Source organism: Sceloporus occidentalis, unplaced genomic scaffold, assembly GCF_023333645.1.
Source record: "Sceloporus occidentalis isolate IW3139 unplaced genomic scaffold, rSceOcc1.0.p SCAF_23, whole genome shotgun sequence".
Classification (NCBI taxonomy): Eukaryota; Metazoa; Chordata; class Lepidosauria; order Squamata; family Phrynosomatidae; genus Sceloporus; species Sceloporus occidentalis.
This window is the reverse complement of record NW_028317003.1, coordinates 8,980,136-8,996,930: the sequence shown is the minus strand read 5'-3', so window position 1 is coordinate 8,996,930 and position 16,795 is coordinate 8,980,136. Positions and strand designations below refer to the sequence as shown.

The following is a 16,795-nucleotide window of genomic DNA, read 5'->3' as shown; positions in this document are numbered from 1 at the left end:
CTAGTTATCAGAAGGTGTGCCTTTACTTCTTCTCCCTGGTAAGGGGAATGAGGATTTGCTTTGAAACTGATTGAGTTTGCTAGCCAAATGTGTAAATGGTTCAATCAGGGTCTTCCTGTCTGCCACCGACACTTCCCAAAATTTAATCCGCTCAGTTCTTGCCCAGTGTCGAGCCATGTCTTCATCCACTTGCCTCTGCGCTGCAAGATCACACTTATTACCTAAAATAATAATGACAACCTTTAAAAAGAAAAAAAAGTGAGCTTTAGAGAACAAGCACTACAGATCCAGCATTTCCAACAGGGAAAAGTGTGGTACTAAAACGAGGGATGAGATTACCATTTAATACCTTTAGTGCTTCCAGGGGAAGATAGTGGAGATTTAGCGCAGCTTAAAAAAAAATAAAAAGGTACCGGAGAAGTTTCACTTTTGCTGGTCAAAAGTCTCCTCTCCCCACAACCTAAAGTTCTTGGGTGTCATTAAAGCGACCAGACTAAGCTATATGCATAAATTACAAAATAATTGTTTTTAAGCACCCAGATTAAAACAAATGGTTAGATGCAACTGAGGGTATAAACCTCATTGCTTCAATAGAACATTTCTGGATCTGCTAGGTCAATAGCTTAACCTGCACCAAACCAATGACACAACCCCCTGCAATAAACAAATTGGATATTTATGTGCGTGGGAAATAAGTGCCCTTCCTATGCATGCTTAAGTGCACATCTTGCTATAATAGGCAATAATAAGTGTTGAGGGATATTGTTTAGAGGTACAAGGAAAAGCTGTGAAAAAATAATTCACTCCAATACTTGTGAAATGCCCTCAGATCTTTCTCCAACCCATTTTAAACACTTGATGTTATATACCTCTTTTTTATCCCTAAACTTGTCCACTTCTCTCTTAAGCAGCTCAACCTTTTTAAAAGACATTAGGCTGTCCACACTATAGACAAGAACAAAGCCATCAGCGAAAGAAAAATAGTGTTTCGGTAACTCTGTGCCTTCATGGAGTCCTTGCGTGTCATAGAGTCGGAGCTGCTCTCTAACGCCACGTTCTGTTTCTACTGACGCAACGTAAATATCTTCCAAGGTTTCGCTATTTTCCAGACCTTAAACAAACCAAAAAAAAGGATAAGTTAGCGCAAAGGACAGGCTTCGTTTGCAGGAGAAACGAAACCTTATACTTCACTAAAATGCAGGTCTTCGTTGGCCCCTTTTTAACTTTCTGGCTTACACCCTCTAGAACTACTTCACAAACTCTCCTACCCCCTCATGTTTACCAAGTTGGCAGCTTCCACCAAAGGGTTGGGGCAACCTCATGGGGAGTAACAATTATGTATTTTGGCTTGTGCAGCTAGATTCAGAACTTAGCCCAGCTATTTCCCATCACACCTTTAGCTCACAGGCCAACTAGACAGGCTGGCATGAGGGATGCGTGGCTATAGGTGGGGCAGGACCATTCATATACCAACGACCAGCCTCCTTATAATGCCTTGAAGCCAAACACAATGATGTGATGCCATATTACATCACTCTACCCCGATACATCTCAAGGTGTCCAAAATAACAGACCCCAATTAATTTCATAGCTCAGTGGGTCAGTCACGTGAGATCCCCTGATCATCCTAACCAGCCCGAGGTCCTCGCTGGTTGCAGAACTGGGGCAGTGGCCAAAAAAACATAATCAGGGCTGCTCGTCTGCTTAAAATGTCAAAGGAAGCACCCCATTTTTTCAACATTAAATAAATGACATAATTAAGTCTGGGGGAAATGGTATTAAAAACAAATTACCTCTCTAGTTACTAGTTTTAGTAAGATCTTTCTTAAACCTCAGGAGCCAAAACCATTATACGTTAAGGGAACAAATTCATGAGAAGCTCTACCACAGCGCTAGGTTGGTTTTTACAGTAAGACATACAGTAGATCTCTCCATATACGCATTAGGCAGCCGCTAGAATATAAAACATATAATGAAGGAACAAGTGACTTCATATTAACTCATTAAAAAAAACAAAAAAAACCATGGTCCCTTTAAATAAATGTTTTTTCCACTGTATTTAATTTGGCTCCTTGCTGTTATTTCCCTTACCCCATTAAATTCCCTCTTTCTGTTCTTTACCACCCACTGTGAAACACAAAAGATTCCTAGAGAAACAGCAGCAGATGCTACTTCGCAAGCGCTTATACGACTCAGAGGAGACAGATAAGAAAGAGAACCAAAGAGGGATATAGGAGCCTGGATTAATATTTACAGTGTACATACTAATTAAACTAACGCTTTAGGTCTCATTAAAGTCAGTCGGCTTGTACATAAAACCATTCATAGAATAGTTAATGCATTTCACTAAAGTGATCGACAAAACAATATCACGCCCAGGATTTTCATTTTTCTTCCACTCTAACATTATTTGGCAAATTAACGAGCACATTTGTATTTTATATACATGTAAACATAAGGAATCCGGTTAAAACTCAACAAGAATGAGATGCAGTATTTCCTATCTATTACTACACCATTGGAATAAAGAATGGAGTTTTCTATCTCACCTGACATACCTGTGATTTATCGGAACCACTAAAGGGAAGAGTATATATATATATATATATATATATAAAAAACATTAACAAAAAAAATAAAAAAATTACATAAATATAGACAAAGGCCTACCGGTGATGCACAACTGCTTAAAGGGGCAGTAATTGCAAATTGCATTTGTATTCCATTTGCATGGGCTCCAATGTATTTTACTCCATGCATACTGGAGCATGCATTGTTTAATTATTTATAAAATTAGACTTTTTCCTCCCCTGAGTACAACTAAAAGCAGGGAGCGTCTGTATGTACACTTCTTGCACAAGCTCAGTAGCACTCTCATTAAAGCAGCCGCCTATTGTATGGATACCGCCAAAACATGTGGTTGTAAAGGGATACCAGCACCAACAATTTATTATCTTTTATTTATATAGTGCCAACAATCTACGCAGCGCTTAATACAATACATATATTCAAGGGGAATGACAAGACGAGAATTGACAGACTAAGACAAACCGATGCATTAGGTGGAGAGAGCCCGGCTCATAAGCTTACAATCTGGACAAGAAATACATTACTGAATAAAAACACATGCACTTGTATTTTGGAATCAACAGGCCGTGGACTTTTATTTAGTTTTAAAACATTATTATCCAAATAATAACTTGTAGCAAAAACTCTTCGCCCAAACCCAGTGTTTAAACCACCAATACAACGCCAACCGCCCTGAAGCCAGAAGGCTAACCAAGGGATTACCAGTTCACTCCCTGCATAGAAGGTAACTTTAACCCCAACATAAGTAAATGACAAATGATTTATACATTTTTTTTTACATAACTATATATTCAGCAGCCCCTCCATGGTGCCCCCAGCTCTGTTGCTCAGCTGCTGTTCACCACACTCAAAAGCTCTGTACAGACAGCCAGCGGTTCGCCTTATGGCGTGAAAAATCTTCATTTATCCCCTATATTTATAGCGCATTTTCCCGCCTTTTGCGCAGCGCGAGCTGTCCACAAGACGCAAGGGGGAAAATAAAGTGCGAGCGCAACCAGAATGTTCCTGTTACATAACCTAGCATTTTTTTTTTATTATTCACTTAAAAACTTTTGAACTTTTAATTAGAGCCTATTGCTGACCTCTACCTGACCCCACAACCTCATGCAGCCCTGTACAATTAGGTAGCAGGGCTTTACACCATGTTCAGATACTGTCTACTTCTGTTGGGAGCTCAGCCCAGTAACTAGAATGGAACACAACTGAGCACGTGCAGGAGCATATCATGGTACGTTCCCTGATTTCAGTAGATGTCGCTGGGGGAGGAGCTAATTGAGACAAAACTCTTACTTTCTAACAGCAATAACTAAAGAATCTCTGGAACAATCTGCACGCAGTAAAAAGCACCGCCAACAATGCAATATGGACCCCAATAGGCATTTAACATGAAGAAAAAAAAACATGCCCCTTTAAACTTGAATTTAATTTGCAATTCATCATTCACTGATTTAACAAACCGAGATAAACTTACCCACTGTGTGGTTTCCATACAGAAGCTGCTCTATGATTGCAGTTTTTCCGACGGCTGCCAATCCACAAACAACCACTTTGCTGCCCTTTCCCATCATGCACCAGGAATCTCTGCATTGAAACCATACGAGCAGAAATGCCAATTAGAGGTAAGGAGAGCTGTTTAAATACGTGAAATGTATCCATGCTGTGCGTTGGTTTGATGCCGGTTTTATAGGCACAGTTTCAGATCGCGCTTTAAATTGCCTTTCCAGAGACTGATTCCGCACACAGGGCCCCACCGAGCTTTCCATGCAAAGGAACCTAGTTACTGGAAACAGGAATACTAAACTCGCTTTATTTAAAATGTGCCATTATCATCCCTCCAGACATATCTAATGACCAGAGAGACATTTTTATTTTAGGAGTAGTCATTAGAGGCACGGCTAAAGTGCAGGGCTTCCCCGAGACGTTTTCTGTGACTTCTGCAACCCATTGATAGCTTTTTATGTATAAGCAAGGCATTTGCAGAAGAATATTCTACTTATACAATTTATTTTATACACATTTTTATGATGTTTCTATACACATTATTAGTGGCTTTTAGGGCAATAGAACAAGATGAACCAGATTATACCAGGCACTGCCAATTAAGTGGCGCACTTGAGACACTCGGAAGCAGCCTTCTTCCCCTTCCAGAAGAAGACATGGTCAGCATGGGGCAGGACCTCTGGCCCCAGACCGGACGCCAAGATCCCTAGTTATGGATCTGTGATACACTCATAACCAGGAAAGACAGACTTGAATGGGACAGAATTAGAGTGGCGGCAATTATACTGTTTATTCTATTAAACAGTACAGTAGCAGACTCATTAAATAAAATGTTTCATCCAATTATTATCATTATTGCAACAGAGTGATTTATTGGCATATTGTATCACTCTACAACCTATACCTATGTGATACATGTCCCTTAAGGCAAACCTATAGATTGATTACCTGCTGGTCTCCCTGGATTTAGATATTAGAAAAGGCAGGCAGCCCATAAAAAAAAATGTAGGTTCCGCACGGAATCGGTATTCACAGGCGAGGAACTGCATAAAAACACACCCATTGTTCTCAGACGCTGCATAACAATTTAATAGGAAAGGGTAGTTCCACAGTATTGCTCCACTAGGTGCAGGTTTTCAGGGTAATAATTAGTCCGGCTAAGTGATCTACTCATTTAATTGTTAACTAGAGATATGTTGGATTGGAAACCCATTAAAGCAGAGCCCTCTTTTGCTCCTATAAATCCAAACTGTTATATCATGCAGTCCTTGTTGTGTCCTGATTACCCAGTGTACAGCGCTGTGGACTATGCTGGCGCTATATAAGTCAATAAGTAATAATGCAACAAAATACGTCGACTGCCTAACTGGATTATGCATTACCCTCAAGAGCAACCATCACACAGCAGCTATATCAGAGCGAGGGTAATTATCCAATATACATTACATTTTGATTTTACATCATGACATCTGTTTCAAATATTGTCCAAATTCTAAATTAGAATATATATATATATTTACTTAATTCATCAAAGAAGGTATTCTTCTTTGGAACTGAAAGGCTGTCTGGCAATCCTGGGAATGATACTTAAGCTACATTCTTACCTTTTTAATGATGTAGTTGCAGGGGTGATTTGCAGTCCCTTTAACCTATGAAGTGCCAGTGCCGTAAGTTATCATTCTAAACGCTGATCATGTGGTCTGCAGCACAGCGTATAGGAATACTCATTCTTACAGAAATCACTGTTTTTTACCCATTTAAAGGGGATCTATTTCCTATACCCTAAATTTTACAGTCCAGTGCACTATATAAACCTATGGAATCCTGTTTACAAATTAAAATAAGTTATATATAAATATTATAAACAGGCGGGTGTGTATAGCATGTGATGCGCTTGTCTTGCACATGATGGGCATGATTATTCCTCTCTATTAAGTTATCTTTCTCCTGTTGTTTAGTTGCTGATTGTTGTTGATTGGTTCAAGCAGGCTTTGTAAACATGGAGTGTAAAAACGTATAATATGTGCAATAGTCTACCGCATATGGATTCACGATTGGCTCCCCCAAGTATTCTCTTTAACTGGAGCGCTTGCTGTCTGGGGCCACAAATATCAGCCTGTATCTCTCAAAAGTTTAAAGGGGCAAAAAGTAACCCTCCGTTTTCATTATTATTATTATTATTATTATTATTATTATTTTGGAAGAATGGGTCAGAAAAGGTACATTGCATTATTCTTACACCTATACTTATTCTGCGTCTCTCGCTTGTGCTTGTGGGTAAAGTGTGGTTTGCTTCTTGTTTTAAATTGTGGAAACCCCAGTAAAATCACACAAGCACACATTTAATTAAACATGAATGCTTGTTTACAGGTAGCAAAATTATATTTGTAATGTCACCCCATCAAAGAACACATTTTAGTGTCTGGGGTATTCTATCGCATTGTAATACAGAGATGGGTAGATACCAACTGGAAATGTGTATACTTGCAAACAGTCAGTGATAAGTAATAGGATCTGGATTATGTATTTTATAATCTTATTAAATCACCATAAAGGTTTACACTAGAATTGTATTCTTCTTTACATAACATGTCTTCATATTATATGTTTGTGTGTTACAGTACTGGTGTGAGCCGGCACTCTTAATTGATTTACATGCATTATTGATGTCCTTCTGTGTATCACTGCAGGAGCTTTACAGATAATCAGTAAACTCTACAACGGTGGAGAGCAGCGGCCAAGAGGCAGACTGTTATATATATTGCAGTGCGAGGCCCTTTTATAGTACGTGATGTAACGTCTTCATAGGACGCGCATTGCCTGGTGCACTAGAATGAGTCCTCTAGATTTTATGAGTGTGTAGCTCTATTTTTTACTAAGCCTCAATAAATGAGAAAAACAGCACTTATGCAATGGCAGATCTTCAGCAATCCATTCCTAATAATAATGTATCTGTTACCATACCTGCCAACTGCCCCTGATTAGGAGGGACAGTCCCTCTTTCCTCCCCTGATGTCCCTACAGTGCTGGGTATGTGTGTATTACAGTGTTCTACAGTGTTAAACGTCACAATAATGTATTTGGACACAGCAGAAATTGGATTATACCGGTAATTTAATTATGTATTTAAAATACACCATTCTTTCAAAGGCCTTACTCAGTGACATAAAAAGTCTTAGTAATACCCTGCCCTTAGTCACACACCTAAACCCAATGTGTCTCTCCAGGGCACACTTGTTGCGAGGTAGGTGGTTCAGTAGTGGGTACCCAGAAATGTGAGCATGCTGCAAATACCCTTCGACCAGAAATGTCAAAATATTCTGGATGTATTTTAGTCAGTGTGGGCAAAATGACGTCTTTCTGCCCATGTCACATAATGTAAATGCATATGTAAGACATGCAAGACAACCATGTTCCATATAATCTGTAAAGAACTAGCATTACCACTATAGAGGTGCCCAAGAAGTTTGTGTTACACCATTTTCTGTAAACAGAGTTATCGCTTGATAGGACACCACTCCATTCAGCAGCCAACATCTCCCGTAATAGATATGGGGTAACATAGACATGCTTTTTTAATGTTTGTATATCTGATCCGTGGAACATGAACATGTGAGCAAAACATTCTCCCAGATTTTACCAAAATATCTAGTTGTTTTATTTGAATAATGCCAAACTCTTTATTCTCCAAATATGTCATTAGATTTCATCACAACCAGGCCCAGACTGGCTATTGGACAAACTAGTCAAATGCTCTACGGGCCAGTGTCCAGTGGGGCCTCCAACATACAGTACCTTCATTGCCGCTTCTGCAACAGATCCTTCGTTTTAGTGGCCGCCAGCTCGATACAGGCTGCCAAACACCAAGATCATGTATCCAGCCAGTGGAGTAAAAGTACCAGGGCTAATTTTTAATCCTCAACCTGGGCTTGATCACTACTTTAATGCAGTCTATATTTAGAGAGAATTTATGTTTAAAGAGGGGATTTAAGGTAGACCAAATGATGTGTGGTCCTTTTCGGGTTGGAGCTATCCTACTAAAGGGGCTCAGTGGATGTCTGGATTATTATATGCTTGTCATACATTTGTATTGCATGTATTTTAATTAAAAAAAACAAAAACTTTTTTTAAATTGCACCTAATTTATTGTGCAGCATTACCTTGGTTCTGTCATCTCCAGTGACATGTTGGTTGACCCTTGTGCACTTAGTAGGACCTTGAACTATCACTATAGTAGTTGGTAGTTGACAAAGAAAGATAAATGCTGTTCACTAGCAAATGTCTATTCTCAATGTACCTGCAGTCATCTATGACATCACCCATTGGGATGTCATAAACAGCCACATAAATCATAAAACAAACCTTGGGAAACTTGGCAGCCATATACATTTTTTAAAATGTGAACACCAACAAGGTTTTTGTTTGTTATAATATTCTTATCACTTAGCCCGTTCCATGATGTCATGTAAAGAATGGTCCCCAAGGAGTATTACAATGGCATGTAAAATCCGATATTCCATGTGTGCTTACTGCTTCTGTAAACGCTATCTACACTGGGACCCGCTGGTATTTGGTTGGTGTTACAGATGTTACAATGTATCAGACAATATTCTAAACCTTCTGCCATAATGTATACCCAAACCATCATTTTGTTGACTTCTCAGGTGAAGCTATTTTTTTTTTAACTTTTATTAATGTTTTTTGGGGGAGGGACTTGTAATTGGGAATTGTAGGGTGTTTTAATCGGTTTAGTATAGGGCGAAAAATGAAAAGAAAAACGTGTGTGTGTGCATGTATGTATGTGTATATATATATATATATATATATATATATATATATATATATATATTTATATGTGTGTGTGTAGCTCATTCACCAGGCAATTTGTGTTTCTCACAGAAATATTGTTGTGCTGCCACCACTGCAAGGGATTCTGGGTAGGCATATGCAAACAAGATTAACAATGATCACCTTTTGCCTCTATATCCACTTTATACATGGATCCCTTTAGGACAAATGTCCATTGTACTAGACAGCCTTTAAACATAAGCAAATGATAAACGGGAGGCAGCTTTACAGTTAGCACCTACAATTAAGTCCAGGTCAGATGAAACGAGTTGGGTGTATGCTTGATGCACACATGTGATACACTGTCTCCAAAGATATAATGTTACTATTTTTTTTTACCTCTTGTAAATAAATGAATACATTCTTTCAATATATGGGTCGAACCATGGAGTGATTTATTCAGATCCAGATCTCATGACTGATTTTAGCAGCCAATTGGAATTGTGTTGTACAGCTCACGGAAAGAGGTGCAATAGCCGGATGACCACTCATGGACAGCTGTTTCGTCCTTAATGGAACTCGTCGGCATAAGGTTGAATACTAGCTTATTGCTTTAGCATACTAAGGCATTTTAGACAATGCTATGCTTCCAACTTTGCAGTAACAGAATTTTCTATTCCAGCATGACTATGCCGCCAGGGCCGGCCCAAGGCAAAATGCCGCCTGGGGCGAATTTTAAAATGCCCCCCCCCATCTACTCTTCTTCCGGCACTCAGCATTACAAGCCGGCACCGAGACCGAACAGGAAGACTCGCCGCAGAGGAGAGAGAGAGAGAGAGAGGGGCGCCGAGCGGGTACTGACAGCTTGGTAAACGAAAACCATTCGGCGACCCCCTTTCTCTCTCTTTCGCTTTTAAAAAAAAAAAAAGGGGGCTTGGGGCGACAAAGTGCCGCCCCTTCAAAACAAGGTCCATAAAGACATGGTTGGATGAGTTTGGTGTGGAAGAACTTGACCGGCTGCAGAGCCCTGAGTTCAACCTGACCAAACACAAATGCTCTACTGGATGAATGGGAACACAGGAACGCTCCACAATCTTGTGTAACCTTCCCACAAGAGTAGAAGCCGTTATAGCTGCAGAGGGGGGACCAATTACATATTAATGTAAATGTATTTAGAATGTGATGTCATAAAAGCCTCTGTTGGTGTAATAGCCAGGTACCCCAATACTTTTGTCCATATAGTGTATATCTTATTAGTTTTGTAGTGGGGATTTTGTGTGTATACAGAATTTTATGCTGGCAAAGGACAACAAATATTTAAAAAATAATAAGTAAAACATACAAATATATGAACTTTTTTAACCCCTTAACGACCTTTGCCGGTTCAGGACCGTCATGGAAAAACGGTCGCTTAATGACCTTTGACGGTCCTGAACCATCAAAAAATTAAATAAGCTTAGAAAGTGATCAACGATCACTTTCTTCGCTTAAACGGCGTTACTGTAATGCCTCGATGTCGAGGCATTCAGCAAGGCCGAGATCGGCATCGGGGGCCATGTCTGGCCCCTCCCCGGGGCGTCAATAGCCGCCATACATAAAAGTTTAAATGGTGTCGCTAGAATGCCTCGATCAGGAGGCATCCAGCGACACCAAACACTTACCTCTGGATGGGCTTTGACCGCTCCAGAGAGCGGTCACAGCCGCAGCTGCCGGTGATCTTCGCCATCCGCAAGATGGCGGCGGCCCGGGAAAAAAAACAATAAAGATGAAAGAGTTCGCTAGACCCAGACCCTCTAGAGAACTCTGGCTCCATTTGCAGGTTGAATACAGGTACTGCACTCAACCATGCAAGTCAATGGAGCCCAGCTTTCTAATCACAATGTGATTAGTAAAATATTCCAAAAATAATAAAAAAAAAAGTGCTAACATTTAAAAATAATTATGCAGTGATGTCACTATATGAACCATCCAGTACCAGCAAAATGTGTAAAAAAATATAAAAAAAAGTATTAAAAAAATAAAATAAAAAAATAAAGTTTATTATTTTGAGCAAGTGCTAAAATTTCTCAAAAATCTCAACAAAGAGTTAAAATAAAAGCACTTCAAATACCCAAGGGGTGTCTAATATAAAAAAAAATGGCTGATGGGGTAAATTGGAGTGGCAGAGCTAAAAGATAGGGCATAGGTACAGACTGACCAAAATGGAGAAAAAAAGCGCACTTCCCAAATGTGGCATTTTAAATCTCAAACAACACGACAAACCCATGCATGTCGGGTATCACTGCACTCAGGAGATGTTCCTGAACACACATTGGGGTGTTGTTTGACAGTGACATATACCAGAACCTGTATATCTATAACTAAAGTATAATTTGTGTGAAAAAAAACCAAAAAACAAATTACTATTACAAAGTTTGACAAAGTGTAGTTGTATAATTGGTGCATGGAAAGGGTTAAAATAACAGCAATTTGAATACCCTGGGGTGTCTAGTTTTCAAAAATATATGGTTTGACGGGGTTAAATTGAGTTAACCGGATTCAAAGATATTCCAAAGAGGAGATGGAGGCAGAATGACCAGATGCTAAAAGTCTGTGTTGCCTCAAAAGTAGCCCTTTACCAGCCAAACAATCTAACAAACCCATGCATGTGGGGTATCGCTGTACTCAGGAGATGTTCCTGAACACATATTGGGGGGTTGTTTGACAGTGACATATACCAGGACCTGTATATCTATACCTAAAGTACAATTTGTGTGAAAAAAAAATAAAAAAAAATTACTATTACAAAGTTTGACAAAGTGTAGTTGTATAATTGGTGCATGGAAAGGGTTAAAATAACAGCATTTGGAATACCCTGGGGTGTCTAGTTTTCAAAAATATATGGTTTGAATGGGTTAAATTGATTTAACCGGCTTCAAAGATGTTCCAAAGAGGAGATGGAGGCAGAATGACCAAATGACCACCTGAATTACACATGCCTCAAAAGTAGCCTTTTACCAGCCAAACAATCTGACAAACCCATGCATGTGGGGTATCGCTGTACTCAGGAGATTCAAATATATGGTTTGAATGGGTTAAATTGAGTTAACCGGCTTCAAAGATTTTCCAAAGAGGAGATGGAGGCAGACTGACCAGATTTTTTAAAAAAGGTTTGGAAATCATAAAACGCTGCTTGTACTTATTGCCCTATAACTTACAAAAAACAGCAAAAAAACATTGGGTATTTCTAAACTCAGGACAAGTAGTAGAATCTATTTAGCTAGTTTTTTTTACTTGCTTTTTTAGGTGAGTAGAAGATTTTTCAAATACAAATCATAAAATGTGGGTTTTTTTTCAATTTTTCACCATGTTTTTTTTTATTTTTTTTTATAGTAAATAAGATGATACGATCAAAATAATGGTATTTGAAGAAAGCCCATCTTGTCCTGAAAAAAACAATATATAACTTATGTGGGTACACTAAATGGGTGAGGAGAAAATTACAGCTGAACACAAGCACCACAAAAGTATTAAAACAGCCTCGGTCCCACAGGGTACAAAAAGAAAAAACGAGCCCGGTCCTTAAGGGGTTAATATTCATAGTCATATTTCAGTTATTTTAAATGTTCATGTAGTATGTTCATGGTAAAATAATTATTGTAACCTATTTTAAAAAAATCCACTTTCTATGTATGTCCACGTGGAGGTCTGGATTTTGTTATGGGGTCAGACCGACAAATAGTCACACACACACTGACAAGCAGCTGGAATATTATTCATCACAGTACGTGACCCCCCTGCTCTCCTACCACCCTGAGTGGGCAGGTTGAATTTTTGGAGAACTTTAGAGCAGACAATTAGTGATTAACGTTTCCATACATAATTTATATTCCAAAGTAAAATTTTTCAGAAGAATAATAAACCATAGTTTTTAAAACAATTTACATTTTATGTGCACTTTTATGTAAAAAACAGACATGCTACCTGTTGCCACAGACTACCAACTCAGGCTAATAGGAACCTTTATGCTATAGGTATTCATAATGACATCATACATTACATCTCTGACAGTGTCCAGGTATATTTGTTAGGAGAGTTTCAATAACAAATGTGGTTGAAACTCTCCTAACAAATATTCCATATATATATAGATATAGTGTTATAAGCAGGAATAACTGCATATTAGATACCAAAAATGTTAACATACATGTTTACTATTCCACTAATGTGTATTTCTTGTTGGAGAACGTTGGCCCTTCATAATAAATAGCAACTCGCCCTTTAGTGATTAAACCCAATGTAACTTAATAAGGCAAATCGCTAATAAAAAGCAGCAAATAACGTGTTTCTCAATCAGAACTACATTTCCCAGCAGCCCCTCTTTCTACAAACCGGAAATCGTCTGTCCCAAACTATCGGCATAAGGGAAGCTGGGTAATTCCGTCCTTCCTTTCCGGCTGCCGAGCCATCAGGTAATGGAGTCCCTGGCCTTGTTTAGCTGATCTGGTTTTTCCCCAATCCGCTTTCAATCAGGGGTATTTGTCGGCCATCCAGCTGTGGATTTGTATGTGTCGGTTGCATTTGACCATCCTTTACCCGCCCCGGGTCCCTCCTGGTGATTTCTGTCTGTTTTGCCGGTGATATATTCCGCTGGGCCGATCCCCTGCACTGGTCCCGGGGTGAAGTGTTACGGGACGCGGTGTGAGTGTGTAGCTGCCTGCGGACGGTGTCCTGCGTGTGTCGTACCTTGAGACTGATCCCTTTTTGTCGTTTGTTGTGTGTTTAACTGGGAATGGAGAGTTCAGGCGCTTTAGTCATCTATATTTATTGAAATGTCCTGGACTGGTTCCGCTGTCAGTGCGGATGAGCGAAGGCCGCGTGCCCTGTAACCGGGATATGCATTAAAGCGTTATTACCCATGAGGTTTATTATTGGGATCGCTGATCTCAGCTTGTGCGTTTCTTCATGGTATTAACTCGCTCTATGCTGTCAGGGTAATATGTATTGTGATGCATTACTTTAACTAGCTGATGACCGTGTTCTTTAATGATTAAGTATGTTGTTTCTACAGCATTCATTCTATAGGACCTCCCAATGGAGTCATTGACTCTTGTACTTGGCTACCTGTCTTTCTGGGTATTACAGTGTGGGGTTTTTGTCTATGAAGTTGAGGGCTGTCTTCTTACTGTCTTCCATTTTTATTTTTTTTTCTAGTGTAAGCCAGCATGGGTGCCTACAAGTACATGCAAGAGTTATGGAGGAAGAAGCAGTCAGATGTGATGCGCTTTCTTCTGCGTGTCCGCTGCTGGCAATATCGCCAGCTTTCCTCCCTCCACCGTGCCCCACGTCCCACCCGTCCAGACAAGGCTCGTAGACTTGGTTACAAGGCCAAGCAAGGTAAGCGGCCTGTCATTTTATGACGTGGGTTGCTATTCACTAACCATGGGCAAGCTTTGCATTACTGCGTGTTTGGGCTCTACATGCCCAATGACTGATGCCGAGCTAGTCCAGGTGTCTACTCGCCATTCATTGCACCTGCAGATTCTGTTACTCTGTTAGTATAGAGATATGGTGAAAATTATCAGTAACTTTAAAACGACTATACATTCTTATAAGATATTAATACATGTTTTCACACTGAGCATACATGGTCTCTGGGATACGCACCTGGCAGATTTTGTGGTCAGTGCCTGCATGTTGGTTAACATCTAGTGGGGGACTAGAAAATAATGAGCAAACTAGTCTTAAGTCCTGGGCTTGTGGTTTCAGCAGAATATATATATATTATATAATATTCCTTTAGCTTCTTATGCTTGGAGATGCAGGACTATTTCTCTGGCTCAAACATGTCTAAAACGGATGGCGGGTCTAGTTAGGCAGTGAGCGCTTTATTCCCACTGTGTTGGGGGGGAACTTGTCCATATGACTGACTAGTTGGCTAGTTAATTTTAGGTATATTAACTTACAAGGTACATAAAGTCTGTTTTGAATTGTCTGCTAGCTGGCGATTTCTTGCCATGCTATGCTGCTGTACTATGCTTTTAAGTGCCGTCAATGTAACATATATATTTTATTGGCTTTCCCAACAGGTTATGTTATTTACCGTGTTAGAGTTCGCCGTGGAGGCCGCAAACGCCCCGTGCCCAAGGGTGCCACCTATGGAAAACCTGTGCACCATGGTGTGAACCAACTCAAATTTGCTCGTAGCCTCCAGTCTGTTGCTGAGGTATGATATGCACACATCTGAGACATAACATTAACCTAAAGAAACTTTAAAGTTGGACATGTTGCCACAGCAATACAAGGCCGTTGTTGCTTTCTAAAGGCTGTCCGCTATCGGTTTAATCTCCCTTGTATCTATCTGTTGGCTACTCACACTTGGATATTGCAGTTCTTGCTTTAATGTGGGTTTTTTGCCATTGGCACATTTGGAAGGTATATATGGTAAATAAAGTCCTTTGGTATGAAAGGCAAATGTCCCCCCTCCCCACAATTGGGACATACAACAGACTGGTGTCCATTAAAGACATATCAAAGTTGCCAAACATGATTTTGGGGACACAAGCATAGTGTTAAACTATTTCCACATGAGCACTTTTTTTAGTTTTTGTTGGCTTTTCTACATAAATCATTTTGTTCATATCTTCAGTTTCATATATTAGGACAATAACACTTAATGCCAACATTATTCTTGCTATTAACTATAATTCAAGAGGGGCTTATTAACTGTTCGGAGGACTAGCTTTTTCCAGAAACCAGGTACTTTTGTTTGGCTAATAATCCCGTAACTGCCAGCGAGGGCTGTTGGAATTGTCCGACTAACGTTTTGAAGATCATTCAAAAGTACAGTTTGGCTTTGATAAAATGACTTGTTCCTGCCTTTTTACATTACAAGTTGTATTAGAACCCATACAGTAGATATGAAGATATTTACTTGTATGAGCAGCTGATCTCTATTTTGTTTCAGCAGAATATTGGCATGTGTTAACTTGGCAGTACATTGTGAGGCAACCTATATAGAACGTGACTGCTTATTTTAGGTTTGGCTGTTGGTGCAGTCTAGTCGGCTATAACAATCCATAACTGAAAGAGGTAGAAATAGCCAATGGTTACCCTACATTATGGGAATTTCCTATACCTGGCAAGTTATAGAAATGTGTTGTGTATTTTGGGTGATAAAACCCATTGTATTTAAGATCTAGTGTGTGTGTGTGTGTGTGTGTATATATATATATATATATATATTTCCAAAAACTTGCTCCTTATGAAGTAAGTTAGGATTTTATTTTTAGAATGGTCTGATTAGCTCAAAGAAGGGATTATTTTAAAGTCTTGTACTCTGTTACAGGAACGTGCTGGTCGCCATTGCGGAGGTCTGAGGGTGCTCAGCTCTTATTGGGTGGGTCAAGACTCCACCTACAAGTTCTTTGAGGTTGTTCTCATTGACACATTCCACAAGGCAATCAGACGCAACCCAGACACCCAATGGATCACAAAACCAGTGCACAAGCACAGGGAGATGCGTGGGTTAACATCTGCTGGCAAGAAGAGCCGTGGTCTTGGAAAGGGCCACAAATTCCACCAAACTATTGGTGGTTCTCGTCGTGCTGCCTGGAGAAGACGCAACACACTTCAGCTCCACCGTTATCGTTAAACTGGGATTGTACTTGTAAATTTGACAATAAAATAGTCTCTGGACAACGAAGGCATTTGTTGTTTTTTTTTGGTGAAACCGTATTCATGAAAATGCACAACACTAGAAACATTAGGCTTGTGTCTACAGCAACATTTAAGCAATGATAAACATCTAGAGTTATCGATGCTTCTTTGATCTGAACATAAGCTATATGTTACCTATGAATTTTTGGCAAATGTGTAGGTGGCTGGATTTTCTGCTATATTTTGTTTCTATGTTAGTGTGTCAACATAACGGCAGGTA

General features: G+C 39.6%; 2 protein-coding genes across 2 annotated transcripts; one reads left to right on the top strand and one right to left on the bottom strand.

Moving 5' to 3' along the window:
• Window positions 1–4,154, bottom strand: LOC149300772 (NF-kappa-B inhibitor-interacting Ras-like protein 1). The gene is made up of 3 exons (XM_089484897.1): window positions 4,061–4,154; window positions 870–1,111; window positions 1–240 (listed from the first exon to the last, which is right to left on the bottom strand). The coding sequence occupies exons 1-3, from the start codon at window positions 4,152–4,154 to the stop codon at window positions 1–3; spliced, it is 576 nt and encodes a 191-aa protein (XP_089341023.1).
• Window positions 4,155–14,074: 9,920 nt separating this feature from the next.
• Window positions 14,075–16,530, top strand: LOC149300771 (large ribosomal subunit protein eL15). The gene is made up of 3 exons (XM_089484865.1): window positions 14,075–14,253; window positions 14,946–15,082; window positions 16,205–16,530. Exons 1-3 carry the CDS (start codon window positions 14,082–14,084, stop codon window positions 16,508–16,510), a joined length of 615 nt encoding a protein of 204 aa, XP_089340991.1. The 5' UTR covers window positions 14,075–14,081; the 3' UTR covers window positions 16,511–16,530.
• The last annotated feature ends 265 nt before the right edge of the window (window positions 16,531–16,795 follow it).